General features: G+C 29.1%; 1 protein-coding gene across 1 annotated transcript; it reads right to left on the bottom strand.

The window, feature by feature from the left end:
* Positions 1–10,261: 10,261 nt before the first annotated feature.
* On the bottom strand, positions 10,262–11,078 carry LOC107914620 (auxin-responsive protein SAUR78). Its single transcript, XM_016843576.2, has one exon. The coding sequence runs from the start codon at positions 10,912–10,914 to the stop codon at positions 10,555–10,557; it is 360 nt and encodes a 119-aa protein (XP_016699065.1). The 5' UTR covers positions 10,915–11,078; the 3' UTR covers positions 10,262–10,554.
* Positions 11,079–14,460: the final 3,382 nt, after the last annotated feature.

Below are 14,460 nucleotides of genomic sequence, written 5' to 3'. Positions count from 1 at the left end.
TGTTTAATGAAATTGACACTAACCTCCATGAAATCAGACTTTTTCAATTGTACACACAGGGTTGATTTTAGATTAGATTAATATGTGTTTTGAAAATGATAGGTCATTTCAAGTTTAAATTAGTTATAAGTTCATTTCTTTTAGGGTTAAAGTTTTTTAAGTTTATGGTTTAGAGTTTTGAGATAATCATATTAAATTAAAATCATTTTAAGATTAAATTATTTCCGGCGGGGAAGAATTTAAGAGGGTAAGCAAAAGTTTTGGCCCCAAATAGAAAATTATTATTTAAGTCCCTAATTAAATTAAAAATTATTTTATGATAAAAATACATTTGACTTTCTATAAATTAAAAAAATTAATTAATTAAGAATTATGTTTTAATTTTTCAAAAAAATATTATTCAATTCCATCCCGTAAAAGAATTACTGAATTCGACACTGATTTTCGAGTTTAAGTTGAAGGAATATGAGATCTTTTGTTTATAAACTTTTTTTCCAAATCAAAGTATATTGAACCGGTTTCGGATTCAAGTTAATCGGGTTGAGTTGGGTAAGCACCAATCAGTCTACAAGGAAGTCTAGTAAGTGTGGGTTTAGCCGTCCTCCACATAGGGCTTGCAGTGGCCCTGATAGTTGTGTTAGGCTGCACCCAACAAATTGGTGTTTCTATTGGGTAGAACCAACCTGTTCAAGTATTGGTCAAAATTTAGGGCACAGTGGGAAAAAGCCCAGATCTAATGTCAGTCTCAATCCAACATTTAAATGGATACTTGTACCCTTTGGTTATTGGCAGAAGTTAGGAGTATATATATTTAAATGAAGAAATAAGATGTTATAGACAAGAAGCACCCTAGTTTTTCTAAATAAAAGAACATAAATGATTGTGTTTTGAGAAATACTTAGGATGGGTTTCAGACTGATTGGGACTTGGGAAAATATTATAGGATATGGTTTGAGAGTTTTTGAGTGGTCAAAGCTTTTTCAATCTGATGATGAGACTAATCAATTTCAAAATGGTACTGCAACAGATCAATTTTCAGTGGTATCGAAAACAGTGGTTCAAGATCACTAAATTCGAAGAGTGAGTTTGAAAATTTTATTATTTAGTATTTATGAGCCAAATGCAATTTTAGGAAGACTTTTGAATTAGTGAATTATGTTTTAGAAGAATTTATTAGGATAATTGGTTTCGAAAATGAGATATCGAGACCTCGATTTTATAAACCGAGTCGTGAATATTTTATAAATATTTATGAAGTATCATTAGGGTAGTATTAAACTTTCGTTAGAAAATTTTAATGTTTTGATAGTTAATTATTAAAAAGGACTAGATTGAAAAAGGTGCAAAACTTGTTAATTGAAGAAATAATGATTAAATGGCTCAAGTGATAAATAAGGGTGGACTAAAAGGGCAAATTATCCCAAAGAGGATGGCTGGGGCGGCATAAGCAAAGAAAAATCATGAAATTAGGTGAAACAACGGCAAAATTGGAAATTTTGTAAAAAATAAACAAATAAACAAGCAATTAAAAGAGTTTCTAGCAATTTCTTCACAATTCTTCAGCTAAAAATGCCATAGGAGGTTACCAAAAGCTGATTTTCATATATTTACTTCATATAAGTTTAATTCTTGCTCTTTTCTTGAAATTATTGTATTTTTAAGATTTTTACAATTAGATCCAACTATTTATGTCATTAGTTTTTTATTTTATGGGTAATTTTGAAAGTTACCATTGATGAGTGCTGGATGTTTGTGGTGAATTAACATTGATTTAGAGCTTTAATTTTATTATATGATGATTTTATCAAGTGATTTTAATAGAAATTGATTTTAGGATCAAATTGTGAAAATATTAAATATTAGGGTTTGATACTAAAATTCTGTTGATCAAAGGTTGTATGATAGTTTAGAATATTTAGATAAATTGTCAATTGAGAAAAATTAGCTCATTTGATAAGCTAATTAGTGAGGGACTAAATTACAAAACTGTAAAAGTTAGAGTAATTGTGTAATTTCAAAAATTGAAGGGTATTAATTGTGAAGTGAATTAGAATTGAAATATATGCTAATTAATGAATAATTTTATATTTTAGATCAAGAGCCCGTAGATAATCGTAAAAAAATGAAATTAGCAGAATAGTTACTAAACTACTACAAATTCCACAATTTAACCCTGGTAAGTTTGTATGGTTAAACTTTAGTGTTTATGTGTTAAATTGATGAATAGTATTATATATATTATTCATATCATTGTGGAAAAATAAAATTATTATTAAATTATGAAATTTAATTGAATGTTCAAAACGAGCGGAACGTGGGATTAAATACAATCGTTCTGTGCAAAAGATGAATTGATAGTATAACAGCCTAATTTTCAGTGGTGTCAGAAATAGTGATTCGAGATCACTAAATCTGACAAGTGAGTCTTAAAATTTAATAAATTAATAATTATGGGTCAAGTGTGAATTTAGAAGAATTTTTGAATTAGTGAATTTTGTGTTTTAAAAAGAATTTAATAGGTAAATTGGGTCTAAAACGATGTATCGAGACCTCGAGTTCATAAACCGAACCATAAATATTTTTATGAATATTTATGGTGTGTCATTGAGTTAGTATAAAAGTTTTATTAGAAAATTTTAACGTTTGCATAGTCAATTAATTAAAAAGGACTAAATTGGAAATAGTGCAAAATTTGTTAAATTGTGGTCAAATAGCTTAAGTAACTAATAAGGAGGGATTTAAAAGGCAATTAGGCCTAAATTATATGGCTGGACGGTTGGGCAAGAAAAATCAGCAGAAAGTAAGGAGAAATAGGGGCAAAATTGGAAATTTTACAAATTAAATATATAAAATAAAGATAAAAGTGAAAAATCTAGAGATATCTTCATAATTTATCAGCAAAAACGCCATAGGAGGACTGAAGGAAAGCTGGTTTTTCATATTTTTATACCATGTGAGTTTAATTCTTGCTTTTTCTTTGAAATTTTCATGTTCTGTGACTTTTACAACTAGGTCCAACTATTGAATTCATTAGTTTTTGATTCCATGGGTGATTTTGTAAGTTACTATGAATAAGTTCTGGAATTTTATGATGAATAAACATGGAATTAAAGTTTTAATTTTATTATATGACGATTTTATTAAGTAATATTGGTAGAAATTGATTTTAGGGACTTAATTGTGAGAAAGTTTGGAATTAGGGTTTGGTGTTGCGGTTTTGAATATGAAAGGATATGTAGTGGTCTAAAATAGTTGGACAAGGTGTTAATTGAAAAAAATTAGATCAATTGAGGGGTTAATTGAGTAAGGATCAAAATGTAAAAATTGTAAAATTTGGGGTAAAAGTGTAATTTCGAAAATTGAAGGGCATAAATTGTGAAATGAATTAGAACAGAATTATATGCTGATGAATGAAAAAATTTCAAGAGGCTATGGGTACAAAATTAAATTTCAGTATAGCGTTTCATTCTCAGACTGACGAGCAATCAGAAAGAGTGATTCAGATTCTGGAAGATGTGTTAAGATGCTGTATACTCGAGTTTGGAGGCAATTCGGAAAAGTATTTACCTTTGGCTGAATTTGCATATAGTAATAGATATCAATCCAGTACCAAAACGGCACCGTTTGAAGCTTTTTACGGAAGGAAATGTAAGACTTCATTGTATTGGTTTGAACTAAATGAATCCAAGCTAGTGGGAGTCGATTTAATCCGAAAAACTGGAGAAAAAGTTCAAATCATCCTTTGAAAGCTGCTTCTGACCATCAAAAATCATATGCAGATTTAAAAAGAAGAGATATAGAATTTAATGTGGGTGATCGAGTATTCTTAAAAATATCACCATGGAAGAAAGTATTGCGATTTGGTAGAAAGAGAAAACTAAGTCCACGATTTATTGGACCGTATGAAGCTATTGAAAGAATCGGCCCTGTGGCTTATAAATTAGCTTTGCCTCTGGAACTTGAGAAGATTCATAATGTGTTCCATGTATCAAAGCTAAGACGGTACAGATCTGATCCTTCACATGTGATTCCTCACAGTGAGATTGAACTACAATCGGATATGATGTATTCGGAAGAACCAGTGAAGGTTTTAGCTCGAGAGGTTAAGAAATTGAGAAATAAACAAGTACTGTTAGTTAAAGTTTGGCCGTGTGACCCAAGTCAGAGAGTTACATGGGTATAGACATGGTTGTGTGCCTCACATCAAATGCCCACACGGCCTATGACACGGGCGTGTCTCTTGGCCATGTGAGCCACACGGCTGGCCACACGGGCGCATGTCCCCTACTCCTAAGAATTTTTTTTAAATTTTGTGAAAATTTCTTTGAGGTTCCAGTTTAGTCCCGATTTAATTCTAACACGTATTTTGGGCCTCGAGGGCTCATACAAGTGACAATATGAGTGTTTTATGACTGGTTTCTGATATGTTTACTAAATGTTATGAAATATTTGTATTTAATCTGTAAAGTCATGTAATGCTCCGTATCCCTGTACCGGCGACGGATAAGGGTTAAGGGTGCTACAGATACAGAAATCAAAGTATGTGTAGGAACAAAGCCTCCACCATTAACACAAAATTGTTTATGAAATCCATGTGTTTTTCTCCAACTAAGCTTAAAAGCTTTAAACTTATCAATTTAAAGGTTTAATTATTTATTAGGTTTTGTTTTAACCATAGTAATTGAATGAAATTATAATTATTAAGGTAATAATTATATTCTCAACATATTTGTCAGGCAAAATATAATTTCATTGTAAATTTTTTTATGTCATATTTGATGGTACAAATTTTAATTATGTCCATATTTTTTAACTATAACTTTTTATAAATAAATATATCATAACACTTTTATAATATATAAATTATTTTTTATAATAAACTTTTTGACCATAACTTTAAAAAAAATAGAATTTAAATAATATAATTTTTTTGTTATAACACAAAAATTATTTTATAATATAATAAATCTTTATTATAACCAGCCCAAATACTTATACATGTTAATGTTTATAATATAAAAAAATATAACTTAAATTTGTATAAAAATAATATTTAAAAATTAAAGTTAAGTGTATTTATTTCAATTCTTACTTTCATCTAAGAATTAAAAAGTGTAATTGAGGTGCTTTAATTATACCAAATTCAATAAGACCAACAAATTACGATGATTGCTCAAATATACCATTATATAATTACAAAAAATTACAGTCAAATTAAATTATTAAACAATTTTTTAAACATTATCATAATATTACTGAATTTTTGGACCAAAACGAGAAATAAAGAACACTACTACAATGGTTGAAATATTTTTTGGACGAATGTTTATGATGACGTCTCTTTAGAAAACAAAAATGATTTGATGGGTAATTATTTACCTCGGAAGACCTAACACCATTGCGACGATAAGGCAGCCCATAGTAAGCGCACACCGATTCATTAATAGGCGGGCGCTCTCCAATTATAGTGCTGTTCCTTTTTTTGGGATTAAGTATAGCGCTGTCTTGTTAGTGGCTATATATACATATGATATAAAAGAAATAATATAAAGAAAAAGAATATCAATTTATCAATAATTTATTTTTTATAATTACATGTGTATCTGTTTTAAGGTAATCTTAGTTGAATCGAGATGTTAAAATAAAACTCGGTTTTAAAATTTGAACATCACTTATTAATTAATAATATTTTAATAGTATAAAAGATATATTATTTAAAATTAGTGCAACATAGTTTATTGAGTTTTAGCTCGATTGGTATGAGTATTATTGTTAATGTAGGAGAACATGAGTTCGATGTGCTAAAGCGCATTATACTCCTATTTACAAGTTGAGAACGAGCCATAGATAGTTTTAAGTATTGTATCAAAAAAAATAAATATGATCAGAACCTATAATGAATAAAAATCAATGACTATGGACTTATTTAGTTAATCAATGACTATATATGAACCTATTATGGCCCGTAATATTACATTTCGGAATATGATTAGGGTGTTTGGATTGTCAATATTCCAGTTATCCTGTAATGTACATTACGGAAATAATGTCAATATACCTTAGTATAGAGTGTAATCTCATTATAGTTCATTACTTCTTAATATATAAATTATAATAAAAAGTGAAAATCGTAATAATTTATCATAATTTTATGGAAATTGGGAGTAAAAAAATATTGAAAGAATTAAACTTGTTAAAAAGACAAATTTTATAATAATGACAATTGAGTAAAATATTATTTTAGGTATCTTACATTTTTGTTAACCAAGTATTTGAATATTACGTCCTCGCCAAATGAACCAGTAAGATAATATATCATTTTGCCTGTAATCTTACATTTCTATAATCCTATTATGGAACGTAGTCTAAAATTCGACAAACCAAACGCGTCCAAAATGTTAAGCTTGGATTTATTTTATAAATAATATAATAATAAAGTTTGGACCTTAAACTTTAGGGTGTCAACAAAAGAGCTTCAACTATTGCATTAAAGGGGCGTTCACAATAAGTGAATGTTATGCGAAAAGGGGAAAAAAAGTTTCATGAACTTACAAGCAAATTTCAGTCACAAGTTTCAAAAGGAGAAACCGGTTTACTTATGTGCCCGAAGAGTTCTTTTGTTTAATAATCATCTGCTTTCATTAAAGGAAGAAACACACACACAAAGCCAAAAAATACAACACAATAACCTAAAGGTTTATATTGGGCGCCCAACCACAACTACTAAACCTAGCATCTAAACATCATAGCCGGTATCGTCGGAGAAGATCGCTTGGGAAGGCTGGAAGTTGACCGAAAAGGCAAATACACCTTTGGATGGCATTTAATAACCATGGTGCTATTGGAATCGACGTCGGAAAATGATTCCGCTGCTGATAAACAACTAAAGCCACCACTCGCAAGACCCATACTCGAACGGGTTCCATCTTGCGGAGATCCAAGATCCAGATGGGTAAACACAATGGATAAAAGGTGAGTGGAAGTCATTCCCTTTTGGGACGTGTAAAAAGCATCTCCAACTACTCAATCATTTGCACCTTAAAAAGCTTACGTCAACATGTTTTATATTAGTTAAAACTTTGTCTATTTCTGACAGCTTAACCTAATTCTTTTAATATCCATATTCAATATTTCTATGTTTTAATCTCTCTCTTGCCCCCACTTGGATTAATTGCGATTGGTGTTGTACCTAACTCATGAAATATCCCTTATTAATTTGCAACAACATAGTGTTTACATGCCAACCAACCGAATTTTTTCTTAATTAAGCTAAATAATTTTAATTGGTTGATTTTGAAATACTTGCCTCTTGCATGTTTCCAAAGAAGGAAACCATTATTATACCAACGCTCTCGTTTGGTCATCCTAATTTGTCATGTAATTTTAATCTTAAGCTTCCCTCTAAACACTTTGTCGTTTATTTTAATGTTTCGAATTTTATGCTTCCACCTGATATGATTTGCTAATTTATGAAGGAATAATATACAAAATATTAACCCATTTCTGAAATGTTGTTTATAAAAAGAATGAAAAACTGTGGTGTTGATGAGATGTTGACATGATTCAGAAATATAGACGAGATTTTTGTTAAATTTTGTAGGGAGTTATGACAAAAGAATAGGGGACCAAAACTGAAGTAGATGGAAACACTCTTCCTCACCGTCAACATCATCATCTATCACTGCCTAGTTTTTCACACTGGTATTTGACCAAGTGCGGTGAAAAAGACTGTGCACCTACACCTGCTAGCATCAGGATCAGTCCAGCTTCATGCTACCCTCATGTGTATTTGTTATCGCCCTATACACCTACCCTACCCTCATGCGTATTTGTTATCGCCTACGGGATAAAACTATCTCGATAAAGTGACAGACACATTTTCTACCGTTCAACTCAACTGAGTTTTATGCTAGTGGAAGAAGAAAAAGAATAAGAAAATTTTAAATGGTTGAAAAAAATTAAAAATATAATATAGAAATTAATTTTAACAAGTAGAAAATATAAAAATTATATTAAAAAAACAGAGAAAAGAGGAAAAAAAAGAGAAGTAAAGGAGAATGAAAAAAATTAAAAAAAATTAAATAAAAAAATTAAATTGCTTAAAACAAAAAATATGGAGACTAATTATATAATTTAACTTAAAATTTTTGTTTGAAATGATGATTTAACGTGTCACGTTATCTCACCGTTACACTGTTAACGATAATTAACGGCTCAATAACTAAAATATTACAATACATTAATGTAAGTGACTAAAATGTAATTTGAGGTAAATAAATGTGACTATTGTAATATTTTACTCTAAAATAAATATTTAAAAATGTAATAATAAAATTAATATTAAATAAAATAAAAATCCCCCGTCCCCAGTCCCTCTCCGTCGCCCCACCCCCCATCGTCCACAGACCAAACCAGACCAGAGCGTCGATATTATTCCGGGGTTTTGTAATCGTAAGAGAAACAAGGGATTCCATTAATTGTATTAGAGGGGAGTTGAAATTACACCGCCACAACAACCAATAAAAACGTTTAAGCTGCCACGAGTCATAACTACATCTCGGGCAATAAAATCACTATCAAACAAACATTTAAAAACAGAGAGAAAAGACCAACTCCCCTCCTCATGTTCATCAGCAAAATAAAGAAATGGAAACCCTCCCTTCCTCCTTTCAGTTGTAAGGCATAAATCCTCCGATTTCAGAAACTCAAGCATTCAGTCATTCCAATTCAACCACCATCGGTCCTGTTCTGCCGCTCTTTCCACACTCGTCGGAGCTTCTTCTATCCGATACATAGAGTTGCTGTTTGGTTGACAAACATACAACCGATCAGTAGCTACAGCTGAAGTTTTATAACTTGTTTTAAAGTTCCAATACTCATTTTACATTTATTGTTTTTTTTATGAAAATATTTATATTTTTTATATAATTTTTTTTTGAATGTCTTAGAATTAGGATCAAATTGAGAACATTTATAAAATTTGAGATTAATTTTTAAAAATTATGACTAAATCGATATAATATATAAAAGTTAAGGGCTAAATTTGATATTATTTCATTTCTTTTAACTGCCATGTGAGGTTGACTTTGTGATTTTAATGGGTTGGACTGAAATGGATAAATTATGTAATATGGGTGCTTAATTTGTAAACTTTTTATTTTAAGTGTCTAAATATAAAATATTTTTTATTGTTGAGTGATTATCTATATAATTCATCCCTTAATCATGTGGTTGAGATTTAATCTCTCATTTATGAAAATACAGTATATTTCATGGTTAGTTATTTATCTCTTAAAAAAATCCGTGACATTAATCATTGCTGATAGCTGATAATGGATATAAAAAAAATGGCTTTGTGTTTATTTTTATTTTTATTTTAATTTCTGTGTGAGATCACTGTAATCTTAGGCCCTTCTTTTAGGGCAAAAGGCTGAAATTCTTTTAAGTTATCACAATTAAATTATAATTTTGAGAGGTTTAAAAAGTAATTTATCATTATATTAATTTATAGTTTCATAATTTATAAGGGATCTTAAAGGCAATTTTACTATTTTAAAGTAAAGCCAAAGCCCTTGTCGTCTTGCATCTTCCCCTACCTTCTTTGTTTCAACACTTTGGATCTTTTACAATGTTGTATTAGGAAAAAAATTAAATTAATTTGAATTTTAAAATTTTAAACTTTAATATTTCATATTACTCGTTACGTAATAATTTGTCGAAAAAGTATTTTTAAGTAAAAATTAAAATTTGCTGCTTTTACTTTTGGTCGAAAAAATATTTTTGCAAAGTATTTTTATTCTAAAAGTATTTTTAAAAGTATTTTTATTCTAAAAGTATTTTTAAAAATTTTAAAAGTATTTTATTTAGTAATATTTTTTTCTCAAAAGTATTTTTATTAAAAAGTAAGGCTAAATTGACTCTTAATAAAAAGGGGCCAAAAATAAAAAATAAAAAACTTTACTATCAATTTTAAAAATATATATATTTTCATTTTTCTTCAAAGATTTGAGAATTAGGCTTCATTTCACTTGCCTATAAATAAAAGGATTTTGATTTGAATTATTAGATATCATTATTTTTATATATTTTCTTTTATTTTAGATAAAACAATAAATAATTATAATTTGAAAATTTTGTATATTATTCTTGTTATGAATTCCAGAAAGTTTTATACTACAAGTTTTTAAAATTATAATTAAATAATTATTTTATGTAAACAAATAAACGTGATAATATCAATGTCTGTAATTAAGAAAAAAGATTGAAAAACAACCAAATTTAATTTCCATTTTTCGAGTCTCAACCAGTTTTGGTTGTAACAGTTCTTACAGAACATTTAAAAAGAACACAGAACAGAACAACAAATTTCCTATAAAAGTTGTTTGCTAAGCAACATCGATCATGATTGAAAATCAAATTATGGGTTAATCCTCATCGTCCCCAATGGAACATCAAAACACTAAAATTATATCATCCTACACTAAAAATTGATTTCCATTATTTCCCTGTTTTTACAAATTCAGCACTGGTTTCGTCATCACCATTTTCCTTTTGTCAGCAAGTGTAGAACTCGACCAACTCTTCCATGGAACCCAATTGCGCCCCATCGTTCTCAAGCATCCAAAGCAAGTGTTCAAACAAAACAACCTCACAAGACACAATGACTTCACTTTCATTACCGGACCTATCGATCAACTCTTGAAACAAAGGATGACAGATGATCTCCGACCGTACCAGGTATCTCCGCCGTGACTTCCCGACGTAAACTGCGTGAAGACCCGTCGGAATACTTCTCTTCTGATCCTCAGAATCTGAAGCGGACGCTATGGCGCTGCTTGTACGGGTGAGTTTCGTTAAAGACGGCCATCTTTTTATTGCAGACTTGAGCTTCGTTAGCTTCCCAACTTTCGCCATATATATAACCTATGTTCTCTTAACTGGGTTTTGAAGAGGAAGAGAAAAGGGGGATTGTTGTTTTGAGTGAATTTGCAGAGAAAAGTGAAGGAAAGTCGGTATATAAAAGAACAGAAGGGGGAGGCCATTGCTAGTGCTTAAGGCCCACTGTTTGATATAATACCATTACAGCTAAGAAATGACATTTGGTTTTGTAAAAAATGAAAAAACCAGTTGCCCCCTGTTTGACCATTTGGTGGGGACTCTTTTTTTTTTTTTTTAGTTTATATATTTTTATTTATATAAGAACTACCTTTTCTTTATATTTATTCCATTTTAATGTGATTTTTTATAGCAAACTTATATTAATATTTAAGATGATATTAATTGATAGATATAGTAGAATTTTTATACGGAAAAATTGAAATCGACACACATATTATGATGAAGGTAGGTGGAAAAGGTGATGAAATAAATAAATAAATAAATAAAATGATTATCTTTTTATCGGTTTTGTCAAAGTTGAATTAATGGGTATTTAGAATTTTGAAATTTCATATTCGAGTCACACATGGTATAATGTGTTTTAAATATGTACTTATAATTTCTAATTCTTTTTACAATAAAAATTATATATTTAGATAGGTTTTATAAAATTTATGCTTTACTAAATCAAATATTTTATAGTAGGAATGATTAGCTCAAATTTTGGTCAAGGATGTTCACCGCCCCAAATGTGGTCTGGGTTTAAATCGTGCTAGTCGCGTTGGTTGTTCAAGTTTTAACCTGTTATTATAATTCACCCAAAAAAATTAGAAAATTAGCAAGTTGAGATGTATAAGGTCAACTTTTTCCATGTTATTATTAACTTTAATTAATACTTGGTATTAACTTAAATCACACATCTTCCACACTAGAATCATAAAACCTTAATGTGGATCTTTATAGCAAATTTACTGTTTTTACATATCTTGAAAAAGACTCCAAAAAATTTCTCATGATGGTGAAAAATGATCACCAAACAACATACTTAAAATAAGAATGAAAGGGCAATAATGTAAGAAAGAAATGAGAGAGTAGGGCAAAATGGTGGTTTCATTGTTCTTGTCCATGTACATGATTAAAAGCAACAAAATCTAGCTGTTGGTTGGTAAGCAGTCACCATTTCCAAACACTAAAATACCCCCATTTTTTTTATTTTTTGTTTCAAAATTTTGTAGTATAAAAACAAAGTATTTTGAGCTGGTGGGTATCTCATTTCTCCCCCAATATGCGTTACAATTTGTTCAAATGTTCGTCTTTTTAAGCATTTTATAATGTGCGTTACCAAACTACCTTTTTTTATATATATATATTAATAGTTTAAGTTGATTGAGTCTTAACTCGATTGGTATAAGTATTATTATCAATATAAGAATATGTACGTTTGAGTGTGTTGAAGATAAGAGCGAAGCAAAAAAAATATTTTTAGGGGGGCAGAAACTAAATTGTAAATTTTTACGATAGTAAAAATATAATTTTACCATTTTAATAGTCTATATTTTTATAATTTTTAAAGTATCAAATTAAAATTGTCATTTTTAGGGGGCCAAAGTGTAATTTTATCTTTATTAATTTAAAATTATAAAAATATCAAAAGGTCTAAATGAAAAATTTTCCATTTTAGGGGGCTAGGCCCTTGCCAACCCTAGTTTCACTTCTAACTCTTATTTATTGGTTGAAAAGAAATTATACTTAAATTTAAATATTGTCTCAAAAAAAATAGATATGACAAAAAAAAATAATTTAGGGTTATATGAATTTTAAATTATGGTGGTGCATGATATTATGCCAAATTTTATGGAGCGCTCCATATAATAAAAAGTTGTCAACCCCATCCATTAATGATACTGGGTAAGGGAAACTTTTATCTTAAGCTTTTAACCTTTTTTTTTTTTATAATTGTTTAAGGGTTTTTATTTTGACTTTTAGTCTTACAAGTCTTGTTATTCATAGAATCAATTGTTTAGGTTTAGCACAGAATTTTTGGTAGATCAGAAAAAAAAACCCATTAAATTAGAGAAATAATAATTATAATTTTACCGATGTTTGTCCGGTTAAATTATAGAAAGAACTCAATTTTCTTTAAATAAGATTTTAAGTTTAAATTTTATGGACGAAAAAAATAAAGTTAAAGAGAATTTATTTTTCATTTAGAGGTATTATCCGACTCGATTTCAAATATAAGAGAATCAAAAGTTGAACCCTCATTTAGAGATGATTTTGGGTATCGAAAACTCTTTATCTTGACCATTGTTTAAGGTTTTAATGTTTTGGAATTGGGATTAAACCTTTGTACTCTTACAAATCTAATCATTAATTGTTTAGGTTTAGCAAATAACTTTTGGTGGACAAAAAGGAAAAAAAGTCATTAAATTATAGAAATAATAATGTAATTCTGAATTTTTATTCTTTTTTGACAAATTAGCTCTTTTAGTTTAATTGAGGTTAAAATATATCATGAGTCCATGAAATTTTTTGAAAATTTGAGATTTGGTCCTTGTGCTTTTATTGTCAAGAATTTAATCCTTCTGCTTTTTAGATTTTATAATTCAGGTCTAACTGTTAACACTATTAATTTTATTTATTAAATTTGTTGTAGTATTTTGATAAAAAAAATACTCACTTCATAGCTATGTAAATAAAAAAAAAAGAAAATGTGATTGTAAACAATGTTTTGAAAACCTCAAAGTAAAGGGATTAAGTTCTTGAGAATAAAAATACAAGAATAAATTCTGAAATTTTGTAAATTGAAAGAGCCTCCAGCATATTTTAACTTTTAATTTATATGAATATTGAAAGTTAGTGTAATGACCAATAAACACATAAATTTAAAAAACAATAATAATGACTCTAGTTGGTTTTGGAGTGAAGTGAGTGAGTTTGAGTGGTCCCTTCGATGGTAGCATTGCTAAGGCTAGAGAGGAACCAACTGCCTGCCAGTGGTCCAGTGGTATGTTTTTGAGTGAATAAATTAAAACGTGTATATTTGTTAGATAATACATGATTAATGATTTACCTACCGCCATTTAAACATGTTTAGTTTAATTGATGTAAGAATACATTACAATCAGAACAAGAATAATCACCAAGTTTTACAGCTAAACATTTAAGTTTCATTATTATAAATATACACTTAAACATAGGGGATATATAATAAATTAGTACAAAAAAGGCCCTAGCCAACTGTTGTTAGTATCATAACTAGAACCCAATCTCGAGGAAATCCAACTTTTTAAAAAAATTGAGTGAATTAAAGCTTAATTTCAACTTAATCCCTCACATGCTAAATAAGTCAAAGAGGTGTTGATAAATAAAGGGTTATCAAATGATTGAACTATTGTTTTATAAAGGCTAGGGCTATGGTGCATAGGCAGGCAGTAGGGTGGCTAGGAAATCTGCAAGTGAACATGAAACAATATCTCAAAATTTGGATCATGTGGTTTAGAAGTAACATTTGGACATCTTGTTGTAGATTTATGTCATGTGCCGACCTGGTATCAACTACTAATAATTGTTTAGCTCCAT

The sequence above is a fragment of the Gossypium hirsutum genome, chromosome D10 (assembly GCF_007990345.1).
Source record: "Gossypium hirsutum isolate 1008001.06 chromosome D10, Gossypium_hirsutum_v2.1, whole genome shotgun sequence".
NCBI classification, from domain to species: domain Eukaryota; kingdom Viridiplantae; phylum Streptophyta; class Magnoliopsida; order Malvales; family Malvaceae; genus Gossypium; species Gossypium hirsutum.
The sequence above is the reverse complement of the archived record's forward strand: the minus strand, read 5'-3'. Positions and strand labels throughout refer to the sequence as shown.